Source organism: Microtus ochrogaster, unplaced genomic scaffold (genome assembly GCF_000317375.1).
Source record: "Microtus ochrogaster isolate Prairie Vole_2 unplaced genomic scaffold, MicOch1.0 UNK112, whole genome shotgun sequence".
In the NCBI taxonomy this organism is placed as follows: Eukaryota; Metazoa; Chordata; class Mammalia; order Rodentia; family Cricetidae; genus Microtus; species Microtus ochrogaster.
In genome coordinates this window covers 706850-729183 of record NW_004949210.1, presented here as the reverse complement: position 1 = coordinate 729183, position 22334 = coordinate 706850, and the positions used below count along the sequence as shown (strand labels likewise).

At 40.6% G+C, this 22334-nt stretch overlaps 1 protein-coding gene across 9 annotated transcripts in view; it reads right to left on the bottom strand.

Moving 5' to 3' along the window:
* Arhgef9 (Cdc42 guanine nucleotide exchange factor 9) overlaps positions 1-22334 on the bottom strand; it is a 307395-nt gene that overhangs the window by 108219 nt on the left and 176842 nt on the right. The window contains exons 1-2 of one of the 9 annotated variants that reach the window (XM_005371536.3): positions 17148-18008; positions 16575-16619 (exon numbers count right to left, since the gene is read on the bottom strand). The exons of 2 other annotated variants lie outside the window; for them this stretch is intronic. In XM_005371536.3, the coding sequence (XP_005371593.1) occupies positions 16575-16619; positions 17148-17156 (54 nt within the window). In that variant the 5' untranslated portion in view covers positions 17157-18008. Of the gene's footprint in view, positions 1-16574; positions 16620-17147; positions 18009-22334 lie in introns of those variants that run through there. 6 more of the 9 variants (XM_005371530.3, XM_013355306.2, XM_026778203.1 and 3 more) reach the window with 6 other exon arrangements.

Below are 22334 nucleotides of genomic sequence, written 5' to 3'. Positions count from 1 at the left end.
TCGGTCTCACCTATCATCAAGAAAACATCCCTTTCCAAAAGGCAGAGATACAGCTACAACACAACTAACTGTACCAGAGGCTCAGAGATCACAGCAGAAGAGGGGGCAGAAAGAGTATAAGAACCGGAGGAATTGGAAGTTTGCTGTGAGATTGCATCTTCTAGAAATGTCAGAGAAGCCACAGCAATAAATCTCATCAACATGGCTACCTAAACAAGATCTCAACCCGGACACCAAAACAAGCTAACATGAAAGGAAAAAAATCTCATGGGGCCCCAACACTAAACAAAGAACTATAAGCAACTAAGGAATGCTGAGAGTGGAAGAAATAATCTTTCCAGGAGAGAGGCCCCAAATTGGTTATCCTACGTCAAGTGATCATATACATAGAAGTAACATTGTATGAACTGAGTCATTTGTATTTATATGTATTAGTAATACACACGCACACACACAGCAAGAATGAAAAAAAAAGAGGCCATGTTTTGAGAGAGTACATGGGAGGGGTTAGAGGAAGAAACGTGAAGGGGAAATGTAATTCAATTTTAATTTAAAAAAAATTTGAGAAACAGAAAATTTAAAAGAAGTGCCATGGGGGTGGGTAAAGAGCTCTGGAGATGGGAATAATGAGATACAGGTGTTAGGAAATGGAAAATGAAATATGGGTGCTATAATTGGGGCAGGATAATGGAAGACAATAGAGGAAGAACAAATAGCACTAAGGATTTTCGAAACCATAATGAATATTAGTTTATGCTTACCTAAAATTACGTATACCCACATTTTAAATAAAGTTATGTTAGTTGGGATGATAATGCATCCATCTAGACCTAGTAACTAACAAAAACCCCAGTATCAGGCATGAGAAACTTCAACCTCCTTTTGAGTTATTGATCAGAGAAGTCCAAGTGATTCCTAAAACAATATAGGCTACTGCTGTTTACCTTGATGCTTTCCAGAATTTGATGACTGGTCCCTATACTGAAGACACTATACTCATAGAATTTTAGCTGGATCTGAGCTGAAAGATTATTGAAAGTAATCAATAATCCTACCCAACTGTGACACTTATGAACCAAAAACATGACCAACAAGGAAAATATCCTTAAAGGTATAATAGTGGCATTTACATCTTGCTGGTAATGAAATGCTTTCTAATTGAACATAATACCCCTTAAACAGGAAGAAAATCATGCCTGGTATTGAAAATTTAGCCAACTACCAAGGGTCAGTGAGATCATGGATCTTAAAGAAGAACCTACTACTGGCACTTTACTAATATAATTATAATTATATAATTATTACATTAAAGAAAGACACAGTCAAATGCAAAAAGTAACTGACTTTGGGGTGATCAGCTCCAAATAATATATCTGCAACTGATACATCCTCCATATAAGGCTCAGAGAACATGAAGGAAGGAATACAAACATTATAAGAACCTAAGACTAAGAAGCCTGCTGCAAGACTGTGCGTTGTTTAGATGTAAAACGGGAAACTGGACCCATGAAATCTCAACAATATAGTTGCCCAAATAAGACCTGAACAATGACAACACCAGTAGACATAGTAGTGTGTATGAAGGAAATGTCATAGAGCCATCCCTAGATGAAGAGCTATAGGCAATTAACGACCATCGAGAGAGGAAGGAATACCCTAAATGGTTATCCAATACCAAGTGCTGAGCCCTAAAAACATACATCAAACAACACTAAATTGATTCAGCCAGTTGAATTTACATATTTATTTGCATATGTATATGTAACAGTAATTAAAAAGAAGAGATAATGTATTTGAGAGGGGGCAGGAGGCAGGACATGGAAAGGGTTGGAAATGATGAGGAAATTACTTAATTATAAACTCAACACAAACATTTTTATTGTCTAATATTTTTCCACAAGCGAATAAGTTTCACGTAGGGGATTATCACTTTAGATATTTCTGGTAGTATTTTCTTCACTGTTCTACACACATTATCCCCTCATTACTACAGCCAGTCCTTGCTTTGTCCTCTTTTCCAGCTCTCAGATAGATCCGACCCTTCTATGGATTGAGGAGTATGAACATCTCAGAATGAAGGCTGAATGCAGACACCCCAGAATCTTCCTCACAACCAGAAATGTAGTCTTAGAAATTTCTAACTCAAATTCAATCTGAAATGCAACTGCCAGTTGAAAAACAAATGAAATAAGAATAGGCTATGTACAAGTCTGGCCTAATTATTTACCGTAATAATTTGGACAATCCCACCACCTGAATTAGGTTACGTGATGGTTAGTGTTGATTATCAACTTGACAAGACATGGAGTTTTCTAGACCAGTCTCCAGGTACACCTATAAGGGATTATTTAGATTTAGACATATTTTAGGAGAATGTCTTGATTAGATTCATTAAGGGGAGAAGATCTACCATGAATGTGGGTAAGACCTTTCCAAAATCCAGTGTCTTAGTCTATATAAGGAGAAAGCTAGATGAACACATCCATTGCCTTCTGCTTCCTGATTATATAAGACATGTGATCAGTTTCTTTAAGCACCTGTTACCTTGACTTCTCCACCATGATGGAATATACCCTTCAATTGTGAGCACAAATCAACACTTTCTCACTGAAGTTGCTTTTAGCAGGTGTAGTGGTATATCTGAATGCTGGGCCCACAGTTGGTGGGCTGCTCACGAAGGATTAGGAGATGTGGCATTGTGGGAGGAGGTGTATCACTGGGAATGAGCTTTGAGGTTTCAAAAATCTACACCAAGCCCAGTCTCATGTCTCTCTCTGTCTCCTGCCCACAGATCTGGATGTAAAGTCTCAGCTACCGCCCCACTACCATGCCTCCCTGCTCCCATGTTTGCCCTATGATGAAAATGAGCTAACCTTCTGGTGAGCAAGCGCCTAATTAAATCCTTTCCTTTATAAGTTGCCTTGGTCATGGTGTCTCTTCACAGCAATAGAACAGCGATTAAGGCAGCAGGGTACTTTATCACAGCAATAGAAAAGCAAATAAGACAATCTACTTTAATGAAAAGATGAGGTTGCCTTTGAGCTATTCTGCTATCTTGATATTTTAAGCAGGTTTTAGAGGCAGGAGCAGGAGATGGGAACAAGTAAAATTTAGAAGTATGGGGAAGGCAAGATAAGCGCTGACTACCCCTGAACTGACTGTAACTGTAACCTGAATGAAATCCTAATATTTCAAACAGTACAGACCCACTTCTGATGTTTCAAATAACACTTCCCCTATCCTTTGTCAAAATGTATTCTTATAACCCAAATCCCATGAGATGTTACGGTTAAGCCTATTTTATAGAACAGGAAATTGAAGTGCAGTTAAATTTTGTTCACAATATCTGGGACTGGAAGGGAACCTAAACTATATATCCTAGTTCCTGATCTCCCCCTCAAAAAAAAAAGTAGAGAAAACAAAGTAGATGGCTGTAAGTATAAATTCTTTGAAATATTTTCTCTTATGGAACCAAAACTGACACCCTAGGATGCTTCCTCAAGCAGAAGGCAAGTACAGGCAGTCTAGGGTTGCCTTTCTTGGTTTTAGGGAAAGATCGTGTCCGTGATGCCTCCCTTCAGTCACTCCACTGACCTCCTGATGAACCTCAGCTATTTGATCATGTAAATGTTGCAAACCCGGTGTCTTTCCTAGCAGGCTGACTTGACATCAAAAAGCCATGTGAGTGGAAGCAAAACCAGCATGACTTTAAGCAACCTGACCCTATCAAGGTACATTGCCTGACTTCCCATGGTCCCTTTTAGGATTCTTCTTTCTATGCCACTTAAGCCAGCTCAAGGACAGAGGAGATGCGGATTTGGGGGTGGAGATCAAGTACATCTAAAAAACATTTTGAATCTTAGAGACTCAACATCATTTGAGGGTAATTGTCATGCTTTTCAGAAGTGGACTGAATGAGACCCAGACAAGCAAGTGGAAACAAACAGGCTCAGCCCAGAAAGGAAGAGTATCAGCTGGAACTCCTGTTGCTTGAGGTTGAGTCCAAAGCTGATAAATGTCTCCAGGCTTTAACAGTCAATGGGAACGCAGCAAAGGTTATGAAGCTCCTTCTGAAGAGCAGTTTCTACAGGTGGTACACATCGGTTACCTGTCACACTGCTTCCCACCCTTTATCCAGTTTAGGGTCACCTGCTTCCAGCTCCAGACTGCAGTACCCAAAGCCAAAAACTCTTCCTCTGGACACCATGACCTGGTTTCTAGCTTGAGGAATTCTAAAAATAGTAGGTCCTCTTTAATGGGGACAAATGGCCTAAGCCGCTGTGCTTAGGGTCTTAGTTGTGACCATTAAGGTTGTGACTGGTCTGTCAGCCCAGATCTAATGCAAGAGTTGGGTCATTGACCAATGGTGTCTGTCTTTATGCATCTTATCACTCACCCCCAAACCTCCCATCGACAACTCAGATATAAGTTCTGATCCAAGGTATTATTTCAGCTCCAAGGAAAATGAACTTCAATATTAGGTTACTTTATGTTTTCTAGGATACTGCTTTATAATTGCATCACTCTGTAATGTTTTGTAATTAGACTGGGATGAAGGGGCAGGCTTTAGATTTCTACATTGATCAGTGCCAATTTGCTTTTTTCCCATTCTTTTTATATCTGCCTGTTTAATCACCTCTGGGGTCTCACATCTGAGTTTTGTTTTCCGTATGGAGCCTGCCATAAGGAAAATAAAACCATCTTTAACATCAATTTTATTACTTTTCTTCCTGCCTTCCTATGCCTGATGGCAAAGATGAAGCAAAGCAGGCCAGAGGACGCTGATAGGAGGTCCAACAGAGATGACCAGAAACCTGTCATTATCGCTTAGAAGATAAAGAAAGCCAGAGAAAGCTGATAAGACGTGCACCAGAGAAGGCCAGAAACCTGTCATTACCGCTTAGAAGAAGAAAGGTACACGTCCAGGTTGGCCCCAGGGTTAGGACACATTCTGCACAGGTGTGTCGGGCATATGTGAGTGTGTCCTATAATTGTATTCAAGAATCTCTCATGTTGTCATTGTGGAATGTTTTTCCAAGTGTGTCCTTAGCATTTTGTCTTTCAGGAATCTACTTGTGTGCCCAGGGATGGGTGTTAAAGCATATTCATTCATGCATATGAGTGTGTTCCATGTGTATATAGGTATGTAGTATATACATGTTTAAACATTAAAATATATGCAAGTATACCACACGTGACCTTGTATATATCTTGCTTTTGCTGAGAATGTTCAAATGTTAGAAGGGCAGTGAATATTTGTGCTTTATGTATGCAAATGTGAAAGTACTCACCAACTGGGTATGCCCTACGTATCCCAAGTGTGTTCCACATGTGTGCCTGAGTGTGCTGTATGTATCACAAGTGACTTGAGTGTACATGTATGTATTGGTATGGATAAACGGCACTACTGGACAATGAAGCTAAACCAGTTTTACTTCCCAACAATTTAACAGTTTTCCTTCAATACTTCTGGGTCAATTTGCACAAGAGCTAGTCAGAGAATATGGGTTCAAATTTCATTTCCAGTAATTTATTGAGAGAGATCCACACTGTGAGTCCAGCAGCAAGTACTGAACAGTTACAAGTCCCTGATCAAATACCAACTTGAAGTCTTCAAGCAGTTGCTTGCCTGTGCTTATGCTTCAACTTCCTAAGCAGCACTAGGAGGAAACAGGCTTAATGCGTGACTTCTTTCTCACTCATTTAGTGATTCCTCACCATAAGTACCATGGGTTAATCTCGTTTCTCCCTACCATAATGTATCCGAATGCAGATATGTAACTGCAAATTAGCATCTGAAATGTCTTATCCCAGTTAAATCCCGTCTAGACAAAGGAAAATTTCTGTCCGACATCCAACACCCATTTTCCCAGGGGCCTTCGTAAACAGGAATATAAGCTTAAACAAGGCCTCAAAGGCATATGCTATTCAATGAAGCCTAGGGAAAATATGTATGGTTTATCTCAATCATTGTGCCTGATAGGAGGTAGGGCAGCATTTTGATCTGTTTGATGAGACAGAGTCTCACACCATAGACATGCTGCCTAAAACTCACTATGTAGTCCAGGAGAGCATTTAATTCATGGCAATACTCTTGACATAGGCTCCTGAGTGCTGGGATTATAGGTATGAACCACGCAATGCCTGGATTAATGTTCAGACTTTAAGATCAAGGCCCACTCTTTAAGAGCAAATCTCTATAGATCTTCAGAGAAAACATCCCAACTAATCAGGGAACAACGGGCTACCAAACTTAGATAATTTTTCTACATGTGGTAAGGCTTCTTGGGTATTCTTAGATAATAGATATGTGGATAGACTTAGCATCCATGGAGTACCTGAAATGCTAGCTAGTGGCTTAGTGGCAAGGCTAGAGCTACCCAGTGATATCCTCCACTTGGTTCTTCCTGTCTTGCCTAGCTTTTTATTAATTATTATTATTATTATCATTATTTTGTTTTTTGAGACAGGGTGTCACTGTGTTATATAGTCTTAGCTGGCCTAGATCTCAATCTGTAGGCCAGGCCCTGAACTCACAGAGATCTGCCTGACTCTGCCCCCCCAAGTACTGGGATTAAAGGTGCCTGGCTAACTAGTTTTTATTAAAAAAGAAAAAGACCTAAATAGAAGCAAAGGGCACAAAGCAGCTTTAGGATGAGTTCCTTGTTCAAAGTATCCAAGGACTAGGAATAGCTAGCTCTGCCTAGCATACCACCGCTTTTAAAGCACCACTGATCTGAGTCAGTAAAGCAATACAGAACTATGATGGTTCTCATTTCTTAACTATTATTGTGGGCTTTTTTGGGTGGGGGTAGTCGGGGTCTACCTGCCTTTCTCAAGAAATTACCAATCTCCGATCTCAGGCTCCACTGTTCTCCCACCCGTTTTTATCTTTTTCATCTACCCCCAGAGCAGGGAGGAGATATTTCCGAACTAAATGACAGAGTTAAAGATGGAGAACAGTCACTTTTTTTATGTAGGTCATTGGTCAAAAGCTTGTGATTTCAAAACAACTCCAAATCATATTAAGAAAACCTAATAATATATACAACAAATCTTAGCCAAAGATCTGGGGGCCAAGGGCTGTTTTGTAATTGCAGCGTGCTTAGGTAGTTCGGGCTTGAGGGACTTGAAAAGGTGCTAAATAATAATACAATTAATTTGGGCTGTCTTCCAAACTCCTCTTTTAGCTTTGCAGGAGATAGGGAGAGTGAAAACTGGTTTGCTATTCATAGCAACATGTGTGTGGCTCCACAGAGAATAGAGCAGGGGATAAATAACAGAGAGCTTCGTGTTGAAAAAATTACCCCAGCTTTTCACCACGAATCCAAGCACAGGATGGATCATAAAGCCTTTTCTTTCCAAGAGACAGAACAAGAATACTCTCTGCTATGGTGGAGATAAGTTAGTTACAGAGACAAATGGAGTTGTTCAAGGGCACTCAGTGACTGGCTTCCTATAAGCATGTCCTCCGTATTCAGGGAGTATGGAGTATCAAACCCCTCCACTGTATCAGCCACCCACAGATCTCTCTGCCTTAGAGAGCTCTGAGATTATGAGGCTCCACTTATAAGTGAGGTTATAACCTCAGAGAGGTTGTCTTGCTCTGCCCATTGTCACAGACCCCAAGTTTCCATGAACACATAAAGGTTTCTAAAGTCACCTCTAGAAGGAAAGACCAGAGTGGTTAGCACATCTGATGGGTTCGGAACTCGCATCATTATTGAGAAATGCTCTAGCTTTAGCCTTACCACAATTGTATCGTGTTTCCCTAGGCAACTATTGTCCTCCTCGGCTGTCTAGTTCCTCAGCTTCCACAGTGAGAGGATTAGACCTAAGACAGCCCTGATGTCTCCTTTGTAGTCGATAAAGTTGTCTGGAATGACTAAATGACACTGTAACTTCCAGTTTGAGTCTAGATCGAGCTGAAAGCAATTATATAATAATTGAGTCTTTGCATTTCATTTCCCTCCGTCTCCAGCATACCTCCTTGACAAGGTCACAGGAAAATTCAGGTGACACAAAATCTGAAACCCACTAAAAATATAGCCTAACATCAAACAGGGAAAGTCAAGAATCAAGTATCAACCAGTGACTGTTCCTTTTCCTTAAAGCATATGGATGGTTTGGGAAATCTTAAGTATTCCTGTGCAATTTAATCTCGATTTGCACATCACGTGGCTGGTTGCAAGATCCAAAATTATTAATAAACCCCTCCACTACCGTTTCGTCCTAAGTACAAAATAATGTCATCAATTGCCTTTGTTCTGAGCTCCACCACGGTGCCTAGTTTATCAGAGGCCCTCCTAGAGACACCTCGCTCCTCCTGTGCCTTTATCCGAAAACCAAGGCACCCACTACTCAACCCTCTTGCCAACCAGCAGCATTCACTAAGAGGAGGCAGGAAGAATGTGGGTGGAGGAGAGGCTGTGGGAGGCTTAGCTAAAAGTAACTATTGCCTTTAGGCACCACTCAGAGTGGGTGGGGGTGGGATCTTAGCACATCCTCTCTGCAGCCAGCTGGGCATGGAGGTGCATGGCTTCTCCTCCTCTAATGAAGGCAGGCAGGCGGAGAAATCGGCTGCCAGAGCCATTCCAAGAGCTGGCTGTAGATGAACAGTACTGGCCTGCTCTGGGCCCTGAGGGTGAGATTACTCAGCATAGGGCTGCATCCACAGCTTCTTTGCCTCAAGAAAGCTAATGTGGTTTACAGAAGATTCTGTGTTCCTGCCACCCTTTTCCCACTGCCTAGCACCCAAAGGCCAGCTCCCCTCTGGGAGGTTACATAATACTCTTCTTCTCTCTTCAGCTTTCTTACTTCAACCAAATCTCAAAAAACATTCAGACCCCAGAAAGTATAGATCCAGAATCCTGGGAAAAGGATACTGGTTTACAATGGCCAAGAACCTGATATGAGGAATCAGGACCCTAGATCCATCACTGCAACCTTGGACACCGCATCCCAACTGTGTCTTAGTTTTCTTCCTTGTATGAAAGGAGCGAAGCAGTGTACTGCAGACTGGTCAGGTATTTTCATCTCTTCCCCATAAGCAATTCTAACCTTAGCCATGCACCCATCCATGGGTATTCTGTCTCCCACTGGGAAAAGGCATCCTTCTCCCCAATCCCCCTAATAAGTAAGGTATGCATCGACAAAGTGATAACCTGGACCTTTCCAGTCTCTTCTCTATTCCTGTCATAAGGTGCTTTGAAACCAGACCCATTCTACATTTTCCTGTCTTATGTAGATTTTTTCCTTCCTTTGAAAACAGACTCTTCAGCTGGGCGGTGGTGGCGCACGCCTTTAATCCCAGCACTTGGGAGGCAGAGGCAGATGAATCCCTGTGAGTTCAAGGCCAGCCTGGTCTACAAGAGCTAGTTCCAGGACAGTTAGGACTGTTACACAGGGAAACCCTGTCTCGAAAAACCAAAAAAAAAAAAAGACTTCTCTTCTCTATTAAAACCACTTAATTTTAGCAACAGAGAAACTGAGATAGAGACCTTGATCTGGTGGCAAGGTGGGTAAAGAGTCATAGCCTGTTCTATTGGGTTAATGCTTTTTCTAGTACTTTCTTCTTCTACAGGTCTGTCTTCTATATACTGTCCTCTGAGCACGCACACACAACTCTGCCACTTTTCTCCTATCAACTCTCAAGATAGTTGCTAGAAGCTCGGTTGTTCAGAGTAGGCCAGCAACTAGCACAGAAGACTGGCAAAGGCAGGGAAGAGCTAAACTCGGACACATTCCTCTCAACTTCTACTCTTGTCCCCCTCTTTGGTCCATGCTTCAAAGCCTCTTAATGACTACTGCAGTATGTCAGAGGACCCCTTTAATTCTCAGAGTTGTAACTACATCCTAACCACAATGTGACTACACACAAGGCAGTGCAAAGAGGTAGTAACGGAGGGCTGAGTTCTAGGTCAGGCACTACCTACCACTTCCTTTGGTGTAACATTAAGAAAGTTGGCTTAATCCTTCGGAGTCTCATTTCCTAAACAATGGAGTTGCGAGGGGACTTGGTTGAGTATCTTACTTACATACTACTGGTAGTACTAGTACTAACCAAATGAGTGACTTCTTAATGTTCAAAGTGGCTCTAAGCTGTCAAGGCAGCCAGTCCTTAACTCCTAGGTTTCTCCATACCTATGAGACTGGTTCTGTATTTATAAAAGACAACTCTCAACTACTCATATGACATATCTTTTTAACAAGCTGCATCCCAAACTGGCATATGAGTACTACTCAAATCAGTAAGGGATTCCTTTCTTTCTCAATGGCCAGAAGCTGGCTCAAAGAATGCAATCCAAGTTTCACTTGCTACAGAGAAAACCTATTCCAAGTGTAATTACAAAGGCAGATCTATTACTTCCATAGCCATCCTACAATTCCAAGGTTGCTGAAATGAACCACTGTATTGCCTGCAGCATTTAAATAATATTAAATAGAAAGTTAGCACTGATTATTTGGGATGGAAGAAATATGTGAAACCATCTAACTATCCTTATTTTGCAAATGAGGAAAACAAACTTCAGAAGGTAAAAGTAATTTATTTATAGTCACTTAGGAAACTAGCAGAATATGCATCAATACAGCAACTATACAGAAAATGATGTTACTAAAAGATTCAAACTATCAAACGATAAAACTGATTATAGTTGTTCCTTGGTATCCCTTGGATATTGGTTCCTGGACTCCCTTCAAATACAAAAATACAATATTATACCCTATGAATGTCCTTCTTTATACTTTATTGTTTTTACTCTAGTACTTGGGATAAAACCCAGAGCTTCACATACATTGAGCTGTAACACTGTGCTATACATGAAGCTCAACCTCCCGAGTTTTTTAAAACACCTCTAGACTATTTAAATAGCCAACACAATGTAAATGCTATAAAAATAGTTACTATACTACATTCTACATATGGATTTCTCTTCTAATTTGTGGATGCAGTAGAACCTGTAAATACAGATAATCAACTCATTTTTTAAAAAGTAGTCTGGTACCACACTACTCCTTGCCTAGAGTAGAGGCTCCTTGAAATGGACATAAGCCTATGGAACTCCTCATGGCTCCCATAATTCCTATATATTGTTCGAATCTGCAGATCTTTCATATTCATATATATATGAAACTACAATCAGGGCAAGCTAATACTTCCTCTGAATCATTCCACCCCAGCCACACTTTCCCATCTTTGGTCGCTTTTAGAAAAATATTGATGTGAAAGGCACACTGTAACCAACTCCAAAAGAGAGAGTCTATGAACTCTTAGTCTTGATAATTCCCCAAGGTGATTCTAACATATAGCAAGGCAAAGAACTACTGGGTTATGGAAAGAATTTGGCAAAGCAAAAAGGAAATCAGGCAGTTTACAGAACCCTTAAAACAAAAATATATTCTGTTTTAAAGCTATATCCATGATGTTTAACATTCCCGACAAGCAAAAATTCCAACTATGCGACTGACCTTCAGCTAAATTCTGTACCCAATTAGAGAATACCTGATTTGTGGATACTGAAAGAAAACAGGGCACTGTGGAGCCTGCAATAGTACTTACCAGAAGTGAGATGCCAAGCAACATATTATTTTTCTAATGAGACCATTAGTTTGACAGATAATAGCTATAAATGCGGTATATCCTTGTGCCCATAAAGCATACAAAACAAATCTCATGCAATTTTGTCCTCATCAACACAATGGTAGGACAGATAATGGCACTAATAGATGAAGCCAGCACTTATTGACCAAATACATAGAAAAACTGAGAGACTCCAACTTCAAAAGGAGGCACTATTAAGATATCAAAGGAGTAATACTAATTTCATTATACAGAACAGTCTTTGAATCAACTTGTGTAATGCATTTTCAAATTTCAAATAATGCAGTACTACTAGAAATTGCTAATCTTTTGTATATTAACAACTTCAAACTTCCAAAAGTCTGAAACAGTACATACACATAAAAATATTTTAACTGATACAGTGCTAGTTAAACCCGAATTTCTTACACAGAATGAGAAAAATTAAAACTCATAGTTACAAGAATAGACCAATCAAAACAAAATATGACAAATTTTGAAACAAAAAAAAAACCCTAAACTGACTTAAAAGACCAATGTCAAAAAAGGACTGTACTAAACCCAAAAGGACTGTACTAAACCCAAAAGAGTATGCTGCGTATCTGAATCGGCTGGAGGGGGTTTACATTCAATCATTCATTTCCTAGAAAAATCAGAGCCCCTGCATATTTGATCTTAGCTGGGTGCCAGGTTGAGCAGCATGATCAGTTTGAGGAGCATGGTTTTTGTTGTTGCTCTTGGTTTCTAATTTTTGGTGCTGGACTAGGAAGTCGAGGATCTGTGAATATTGGACAACCTACCCGATCCTGGCTAACACATCTGAAAATCAATATGTAAAAGAATATGTGCCTCCAAAAGAACAACTGCTTGGAAACTTAGTTCCTCCAAAAACATTTTGTATCTTAGGTTTCAGCAATTCACTTTGGCTTTTACCTTGAATATTCAAAATAGTGACATTTTCTTTTCATAAGACTGGCTAAACACAACTGTTTGGTGATTTTTTCATGACATTTTATGGACTAACTTTTTTTTTCAAAAGTACTATATAAATGAAAGGTATTATAAAGCACTAAAAATGTAAGCATGCAAATCCAGAGGAGTCACATGACTTCAGGAATGACTCATCCACACCCCCCTCTTCAGCTGACCCCTTTCAGCTTCACACTGACTGCAAAAGATCACCTCTGATGTTTCTCCTTCACTGTTAGAAAGGCATACCCACCAACTCTTCTCACCTTTACTCTTTTTCACTGTAAGTCAGGGAACAGCAAGCATCCCTGCCCATTTCGAATGGCTAATATGATGTGAAATTAGAAAAGATGTACAACCACTTTGCAAACTTTATAGGACCATGCATTGACAATGTGTTACTGACATAGCCATTAACAGCTTCTTTCCTGGAGGCCTTTCTCCTTTCTAGTCTTTCCACGTTGTACTTTGGTGCCAGGGCAAAGCATAATGAATTAAATATTCTAGAGTGCTAGATCCATAGGGACAGAAGGAGACACTCTGGGCACATATTGGAAGAACTAAGCTTTAATAAAGGATTCTTGGAAAGCCGGAGACATAGTCTAGAGAAGTTGCAAAGCTTTAAATAGGGCTAGAAAGGGCTAGAAAATCGAAGATTTGCTTCCTCCATTATACTTCTTACCAAAAAAAGCGACTAGATTATGTATGTAGATGCTTTGCAAGAGGTATTCTGGGAACAAAGGCTCAATTTTCACATTGCACACCATGGGATCAGAGGCAATGGTAGCAGATAAGCTAAAGAGGACATTCAGTGCCATCGTTGCTACCATCACAGTGTCTCTTCTGTGACTCTGAATCTGAACCTCACCACACATTGGGACATCTCATCCAAAAGTTTATTGTGATCCCTAAGCTCTGTGAAAACTTACAAACACACACACACACACACACACACACACACACACACACACACACACAATCACACAGGTGAATGAGAGCCCAAGCCCGATTCACCACAGCAGCAATCCAAACGACTTTCCTAACTTGCTCCACTTCCCAGTCAGACACTACCGAAACACAGAAAAAGAACATTCACAGCTGTCATGCACTACAGCTGGGCTGGCAAGCTTCCCTGAGCTACAAACAAAATTCCAGCAAACTACAGAAGCAGATATTGCAGGTCTTGACAGGTGAGACCTGTCTTGATGAATAAAATATGCTGGTCAGTTCGTTCTCACTAAATTATCACTTCACTGTCTCACTGCCTAAAGCCAAAAATTGCTGTAAAATGTTTCTTTCAAGACCTACACTAAAGGCAGGCAGTGAAATGGCTCGGTTAATCTTCAAAATGAGGGTAGTAAGTAAAGAGAGAGTGGAACTCGAACCATTTTCCAATAAACAGTCACCATGGAAGCTCAAAGCTGGGCTCTCCATGTCCTGTGAACATAGATTTTGTTTTTATCTTGTTCTTCCCTAAAGAGCATCTCTTCCAGTTTTGCTGGCTTCCAGCTTCTGTTGAAGAGAGACCAGAGTGCCTGTACCTTTAAAGAGTGGGCTCTGAAGCTCAGTGGTTGCAGGGTGATTCATGGGTTACTAGGATACCAGTATAAGGCATTTTATTTAACTCCCGGGTGGGGAGCTGAGGGCTAAAATCCCTTAGCATGGATTTAGCACCCTCCCAGTAGCAAAAGCTTATCCTTTATGCAAAAGGATAAGAGACTAAGGGAGGGCACTAAAGGGCTTTATAAGAAAAAGTTTAAACAAATCAGAACTCAAAAGCCTATCCTCTTCCTTACATCTTAAGCACTTAGGGTGACAGATGAGTGAGGAAAAGGGAAAGTTATGAAAAAGGCAGAAAGGAGCAGGAATGTGTCTCATTTTCTTACATTTCCCTCTCCTGGTGCATGCGCTCGCATATTTGAAGGGGAAATACAAAGACTTTAGAAGGCACAGAATTAAAGTCACACCAGCACCCTGTTCTCTACTCCCTAAACTTACTTCTGGCTGCTCTGAGGTGGCTTGTTGTCTCACTAGTAACAGCTCTTGAATTGAATTTGTAAAGTATGAGCCTTTATACCTTAAATTATTGATGGCAGGGCTCGTTCAAAGTACTCCTCTATTCTAGCCTGAAAGGCTTTAGGTGATGACAGGAGACATTCATCCAGCCCTAGCGAAGGCTCTTTAGAACTGTGCAACTCGATGCTATCTTCACAGATTCCTACACCAAACACTTTCCATCCACACTCAGGAGTATTTGCAACCCCCCCCCCACCACACACAGATGAATATGCACCTACATCCACAAATATACTGACACCACCACACCCACATCCATTCCCGAAGGCTTTCTGGCAAGGCTTTGTCAGGCATTTCATGACATTACTTAGTCATAAACCTGGGTCAAAAACTAGCTATAGAAACTCCTTTTCCCTTTAAAATAAAATAAAAAGTCAAACGCATTCTAGTGTTGGAGTTCCTATTTCTTGACCAGGTAGCAAACAACAACAACAAAATCCCTTAAGGAAAAATGTATTCTGCAGATATCAGACACTATATATATATTTTCTCTCCCAATCCCTTTGGTTAATAATTCATTTTCCTTTTCATTTCCCTCTGACTTCAAGCCCTATGGGTGCCCCAAAATCACAGAATGCTAGAACTTCGAAGTCACCTGGAACAAAGATTTCCAACTGTCAATGTTATAGGGAATCCCAAACTCACTGGGGAGAGAGGGGGAAAAGTAGTCCACTGTCAAACAACCAGTGAATGGAGAAAATGGATCTGCAGCTACCCAGGATTGAGCTTTTCTCCACTCTTCAAGATTGTTACAAAAACAACAAGCCTTACTTTAAATATTTCTCTGAAGCAAACAAGTAAGAAATTAAAAAAAAAATTATACAAGATTCTCATTTGAACAAGGTTCTTATTTCCACCCAAGTGGCCGTCACAAAGAGACCAAAGGATGCTAAATATGAAACCACTGCTAGCAAACTTCTCAAATCATACTTCTATCATAGTACCAAATAAGGAGGAAAAAAATCCAGCTCAGCTTCTCACAGTGAGTCAACCAGATTATACCTTAAGGTTCAAAACCTTAACTGATGCCATTAAATAATGTTCTCTTGGTCTATCAGGACAATTTCAATGCCCCCTCAATAACCATTTCCAAAGAGACTGAACAAGACCTGAAAATTGACAGCATAATGCTAGCTGATTTGCACATCACACATGAGCATCCACCCACATGAGTATAGCTAGAAGCATGTGTGTGGGCGTGTATGTGGCATGATTCACTGCTGTATGAGCCAGAAATGGCACCGTTTCAAGTCAGGTAAGCAACGGAATGAGGAATATCTGCCTGCAACAGCCAAGAGAAAGAAGAGCAAAAAAGAAAAAAGCAAATTCTATGTACACACTGGTAACAGAAACAATTGTTTACTTAGCTTTGTCAAGAGGTATCTCAGCAAAAACAAATATATATTTATATATATAAAATATATGTATGTATATATAATATATAAAAACAGCAATAACAACAAATACAACAATGCCTATATAAGACATATCTCAAATTGGAACACCAGCTAGCTCACATTTCCCAAGCTTGCATCCCATTACACGTCCTTTTTTGTGTTCAAACTCTTAATTTAGCACATTACATACTTACAGTTGCATGAATGTTTCAGAGACCTCTGTTCTTAAGCAACAAACAAGGAAATAAATCTCATCAGCACTATCAACTTCTATGTAAAGTAGTTCATGAAGACCACCGCAAATGGTATTAACCCAAAGGAGCCAAGCCCAATACTATTAATACCCAATACTATTAGTCACAAACTATATAACATGCCGGATTTTGTTTTCTGCGTGAGACACAGAAAAAAAAATCCTCAAACTCAAATCATGGGGTATAACATCTGTAAAAATGAGCCCAAACATCTTGTCAAAATCCTCTCTTGCTAATTTAAAATGTAAAGAAATACTTTTTGTTCTACTCCGTGATAGCAAAGAAAGTGACACTTACTGCTTTAGCAAATGTTTTAGCGGTGGCAGCTTTCCAAATCAGAAACTGGAAACCCGGAACAGCAAAATTGAAATTCAAAGGACACAGTTACTAAGTGCCAACACAAGGCACCCCAGTGTGTCACTTCCCAAATTCTTGCTCCTCATTTAGAGACTATTTTCCATAAATCCGTTTCTTGCATAGGTTTTTCTTCCTCTCTAAACAACCAGTGCAAGACTTTCACCGAATGCAAAAAAATTCAGCATGCTCTTCCAGAAATACTTTCCTCCAACCCCAGCCCCAAACAAACCCGAATGTATTCTGATAGCAAGAGAGAAATTTTGATTAAAATTTCATAACAGAGTTCAAAGGTAGTTTTTAAGAGAATGAGTTAACAAAACATCACAAATAGCAAAGCCACCTTAACAGGACACAGCTAGTTCTGCAAACGTCACATAAAGAATGCATACGAACATGCACACTTAAACAGAAAACATTTCTTACCAACAATTTTACTCAAGCAACAAGCAACTACACTCACAGGCAAATTTAAAAGACAAGACATGACAAAAGATTTAGGGAGAGATAATATACCAACGTCATACATATCACAGCGAGGCCATGTTGAAGCTCAAAAAACGTTTTCCCCCCTGAGTAAGAAAGCTTGTTCTTTCTCTCCCTCTCTTTCCCTGTCTCAGACTGTCTCTCTCGATTTTTCCCCCTCCGAGGCTCTTGGGATGAAATCAAAGTGAGAGTTCGCAACAGCTCAGGTGGCTGGACTCCATTCAGCGCGTTCCCAAGAAAAACATGAGTATGACATTGACAAGCAGGAGGACTACAATCACGGCAAAAACGACTACAGTTTGCACATCCAGGGTCATGGTGCAATGCAGAACACTGTAGTGTTCCAGGTGGGGGGCCGGCAGATTGGGAGATGTCAATCTCTGTTCTGTCAGACTGTCCATACAGCCACCATGCTAAAAAGGAAAGGAGGAAGTCAGATGGTTAGGGAAGGTCTGGGTTTGGCCCCCGAGTCTGGTTCGGGGGAGGGAAGGGGGTTGGAGGCAGGGGCTTTTGCTTCCCTCCCCCTCGCGGGACTGGACTGATCTTTCTTCGCTAGCTGAGAAATCTTAGCTTGAGCTGAAGATAGCAGAGTCCAGCATTCTCTCTTGGGCGCCACTGAAAAAAAAAAATCAAAATCCTGCTTTTCAAAAAGAAAGGCAAAAAGAACCTATCGGTTCTCCAGAGCCTTCTGTCTGTCCGGGCATGCGTCCGTCTGTCTAGCTGGCTACCGGTCGGTCTCAGTCTCCCCTACTCTTTCTAGTTCATTAGCTTTCCTAAGATGCCTCGTCTGCTAGCTCTGTTAAAGAGATTCCAGGCTACCAACCACTCTTCCTAGCCTTTCCTAGCTGGCCCTCTCCCTCTCCTCTCCCCACCCCCACCTCAGCCGGTAGGTTGCCTTTTTATTCACGCCGGGACTAGGGGCGCCAGCGTGAGTCGCTGACAGAGACGCTGACAGGAGAACAAGCCAATAGCAGATGCAGCAGCTGCTCTGTTCGGTGCCCGGAGGCAAGACTTGAGCTGGTGTGCTAGCAGTAACAGCCAATCGGGAGAAGCCAAGGCTCACAGAGTCTCCCCTCTCTCTCTCTCTCTCTCCTCGGGAGCCACCAACAGTCAGTTTTTACGTGGGGGTGAAGAACTTGTGGAGGAAGGGAGGGGAAGATACTGAAGGACGAGGGAAAAGACTGGGAGAGGGGGAGGAAGCAAAGAGAACCAAATGAAAGGGAACTGGCATAAGAAAGAAGGAGGAGGAGGGCAGAGAGAGCATGTATGGGAAGCAGAAAAAGAAGGAAGGATGGAATAGAACAAAAGAAGAAGAAATAGAGGATATGGTGAAGAAAGAGAAGGGTGAGGAAAAGCCAGGATAGAGGATGGAGAGAAGGGAGAAGGAATAGGAAATGCAGGTAGGTAGATAGGTAAGTTGGTGGGAGGCATAAAACTTGGGAGTCCCTCTGGAGCACAGGCCAATAAGAAGCAAATATGTGTTTGTCCACTGCCTAAACTAAATTACTCACAATCAGCAATAAAATGTCACAAATCAGTGCTGTGAACACAACCTTTGGAACACCAACTTAGCCACAATTCAATTCTCTTTGGCTTTCTCTGCTCTGTCCTTCTCTGCTTATGGTTTCTTCATGCTACAGTTAACACGCACTCTCCCAGCCTTCAGAGTACGAAGAAGGAGAGCTAACTATGGGTAAAATGTTGCTATATATAAACTCTGAAAAATCTTGCAATCATCGCTGTGTTCAGTGTTTACAACTCTGTTCCTACATCTAGAGGGAAAATGTCCTGAACTAGAGGCCAGAAGAGTTCAAATTAACTCCTAGTTTTTGACTGTGTAATTTTCAGGCAACTAATTTACCTTCTCTGGGCTTCCTTCTACATCCTGCTGCATGAGAAATAACTTTTCTGAGAGTAAAGTGCAATCCCAGAATTCTACAACTGCCTGAGTCCTCAAGAAGGAAGAACTCTCATGTGTGTGTGTGTGTGTGTGTGTGTGTGTGTGTGTGTGTGTGTGTGTGTATATATATATATATATATATATATAAAATATCTCTCCAAGCCTTTCATGTTTTTAGATTCCTATGACCTTCGGAGTCAATGGGTAGATAACAGGGGAGGGAAAAAAGCAAGTGGATTAGCTAGAGTTCTAACAAACTTGATTTGCAACTGTTAGCATACGATGGATTCTTAATAGGAATGGAAACTGTTTGCTATTCTCTAGAAGTCTTTGGGACTCAGGCACTCATTATCTTAATTAAATTATTGGAAATTCTGAATGGGTACAAGTCATAAATAAAATAGTCTCGAGCCCTTTGGGATAGAATAAACTCCAAATGAGACCACGCTTTACACATTTTAGCTCATAGAGCAGTCACTTGTGAATGATTCTTGAGAAAACAAAAACAAAAAGCCTGAATCAGATCAAATTTTTAGATCCAATTATCAATTACCAGACACACAGAGAGCCAAAGGGGGTGGGGCTACTGCAGTACAGTGATTCTGATAATAAAATGTACACTGTGAGAAACTACAAGATCAATAATCCAGTTTTCACAAACAAATTTTGATCTCTTCACAAATAACTCAGTGGCCTGAGGTAGAATTTGGGCATATTAGGTACATGTGCATTTATGACATATGAAACACCTAGAAATCTGAACATAAATCAAATAATAATGTTGAAGAATTACTATTAAATATTTAGATATGATGATAGTGACTAACAAAATAGGAAGACTAAGGGTAAACCTTTGTGATCTTGGATATGGTGTCTTAATTACGGCAAAAGCACAAGCCACCAAGGAGAAATTAGTTAAATTTAGTTAAAATTAGTTAACAGCATCCAAATTTAAAACTACTGTCTTCAAAGGATGCTATCAAATGTGTGGAACACCTCCCCCCCCACACACACACACCAAAAGAGAGAAATCCTTGCAAATAGCATCTGACTGGAGACTTGTATCTAGAATAAACAACGAGTTCTTACAACTCCCCAAAAGAAATATGACTCAAGGGTTGGTGAGATGGCTCAGAAAGCAAAGCTCTTGATGAGCAATCCAAACAAATTTGATCCCCAGAGCCCATGAAAAGATAGGAGACGGGAAGCAACTCCACAAATTCGTCCTCTGCCCTCCAGTGCATGCCGCAGCACATGCACTCACACAATAATAATAATTTTTAAAAAGAACTATGAGCCAGCTAGGTAGCTCAGCAGACAAAAGTGCTTACATCCATCCAATCCTGATGGACTGTGCTACATCCCTGGAACCCACACATTTAAAGGAAAGAACCAATTCTCACAAGCGTCCTCTGACCTTCCCACGCCCCTCCAATACATTATAAATAAAATATAATAAATATGATGTAGTACAATCATTAAAAAGAAATATAACCCAATTTAAAACTCATCAAAGGATCTGAATAGCATTTATCCAAAGAAATGGTCAATTAATACATGAAAAGATGTTCAACATGGTTAGCCATCAGGGAAATTCAAATCAAATACGGGAAATGCAAATACAGGATATTCATTACATCATTTTTGGTAATGAGATACAAATTTACACTCACTGTAACAGTTTAAAACGAAATGCCAGATAATGAGCTTAGGGGTATAGCTAGGTGGCAAAGTGCTTGCCTGGGATGCAGGAGACCCTGGGTTGGAACCTAGAAATACCAAAAATTAGAACTTTCATACAGTTGATAGGAATGAAAAATGATGCAGACAGTTTGTGAAATAGTCTAAAAGTTCCTCCAAGTTAAAAAAAATAGAATTAGCATCTGATTAAAAAAAAACTCCACTCCTAGATATATACATAAGAGAAAGGAAAACAAGTCCACACAAAAATTCATATATAAATGTTCATAGCAACATTATTCATAATATCCAAAAGACCAAAACAGTTTAAGCAGTTGAATGGTATACATTCATTCAATGAAATATTATTCAACCATTAAAAGAAATATTGCTTATTTGTGATTCCGTTAATCTGAAACACTCATGTATTTAAGGTAATGCTATTTAGCAAAGTATCTATTTCAGTTATATACAAATATAAATGCAAATATTAGTTTGTGATGTGAAATGCACATTTTTGATAAGTAATAGCCAAAACAATTTGACATCTACTTTTTTAAAGAAAGAGACATGGTTTCTTTATTATGTGCCTCAGGCTATCCCAGAGAGCCGCCCTACCTCCACCTGCTGGGATTAAAGGTGTGCACTACCACACCTAGCTTGAAATCTGCTCTTAGATTGTTAAGACAAATACAGACTCTCATAACTGCTATATTCCATATAACTAGAATTTTCCTCTAAAGAGTTCATCCTTATCCAGTTCTACTTCTGTGCTGGCTACTTTTCAATTTGCTATAACCAGAGTCATCTGGGAATTAGAAACCTCCGTTGAAGAATTGCCTGGTCAGATTTACCTGTAAGCCTGTCTGTGGGACATTATCTTGAATGCTAACTGATGTAGGAGGGACCAGAACGTTGGGCAATACCATTCCTAGACAGGTGTACCTACACTATATAAGAACACTAGGTGAGAACAGGTTTCCAAAAGCTAGCTAGCTGCCAGGGACTGGTCCTGATCTCACTGCTAGGAGCCATACAAAGAGACCAAGCTACACAACTGTCAAACACATGCAGAGGGCCTTAGTCGGTCCCATGCAAGCAAGCTCCCTAACTGTTGGTCCAGTGACCAGGAGCGCAGGCCGGCTGTCTCTGTGGGTTCTCAGTCATTCATGAATCCCTGGATCCTACAATCCCTCTTCGCTTTCTTCAGCGGGAGCTTAGCCCAGTGCCTGGCTGTGAATGCGTTCCCCAAACTGGATTGGATTGCCTTGCCCAGCCTTGATGCAAGGGGAGGAGCTAGGTCCTGTCTCAGTTGAGTACCAGGCTTTGTTCAAGTCCATGGGAGGCCAGCCTCTTTCTGAATGGGGACAGAGGAGGAGTGGAAGGGGAGGAGGGTAGATGGGGAGCACGGGGAGGGGGGGCACAACTGGGAAGAGACGAGAGAGGGTAAACTGCGTTGGTATGTAAAAGAAATGAAAAAAGTTATTTAAATATTTTTTTTAAAAAAAATTAAAAATAGAAAGAAAGGTAGCTGAGCATAAACCACTGAACAAGCTAGAACGCAGCATTTCTACCTCCTGATTTCTGCCTGAGTTCCTGTCTGTCTTCTCTCAGAGACTGACTGTGCCCCAGACGTG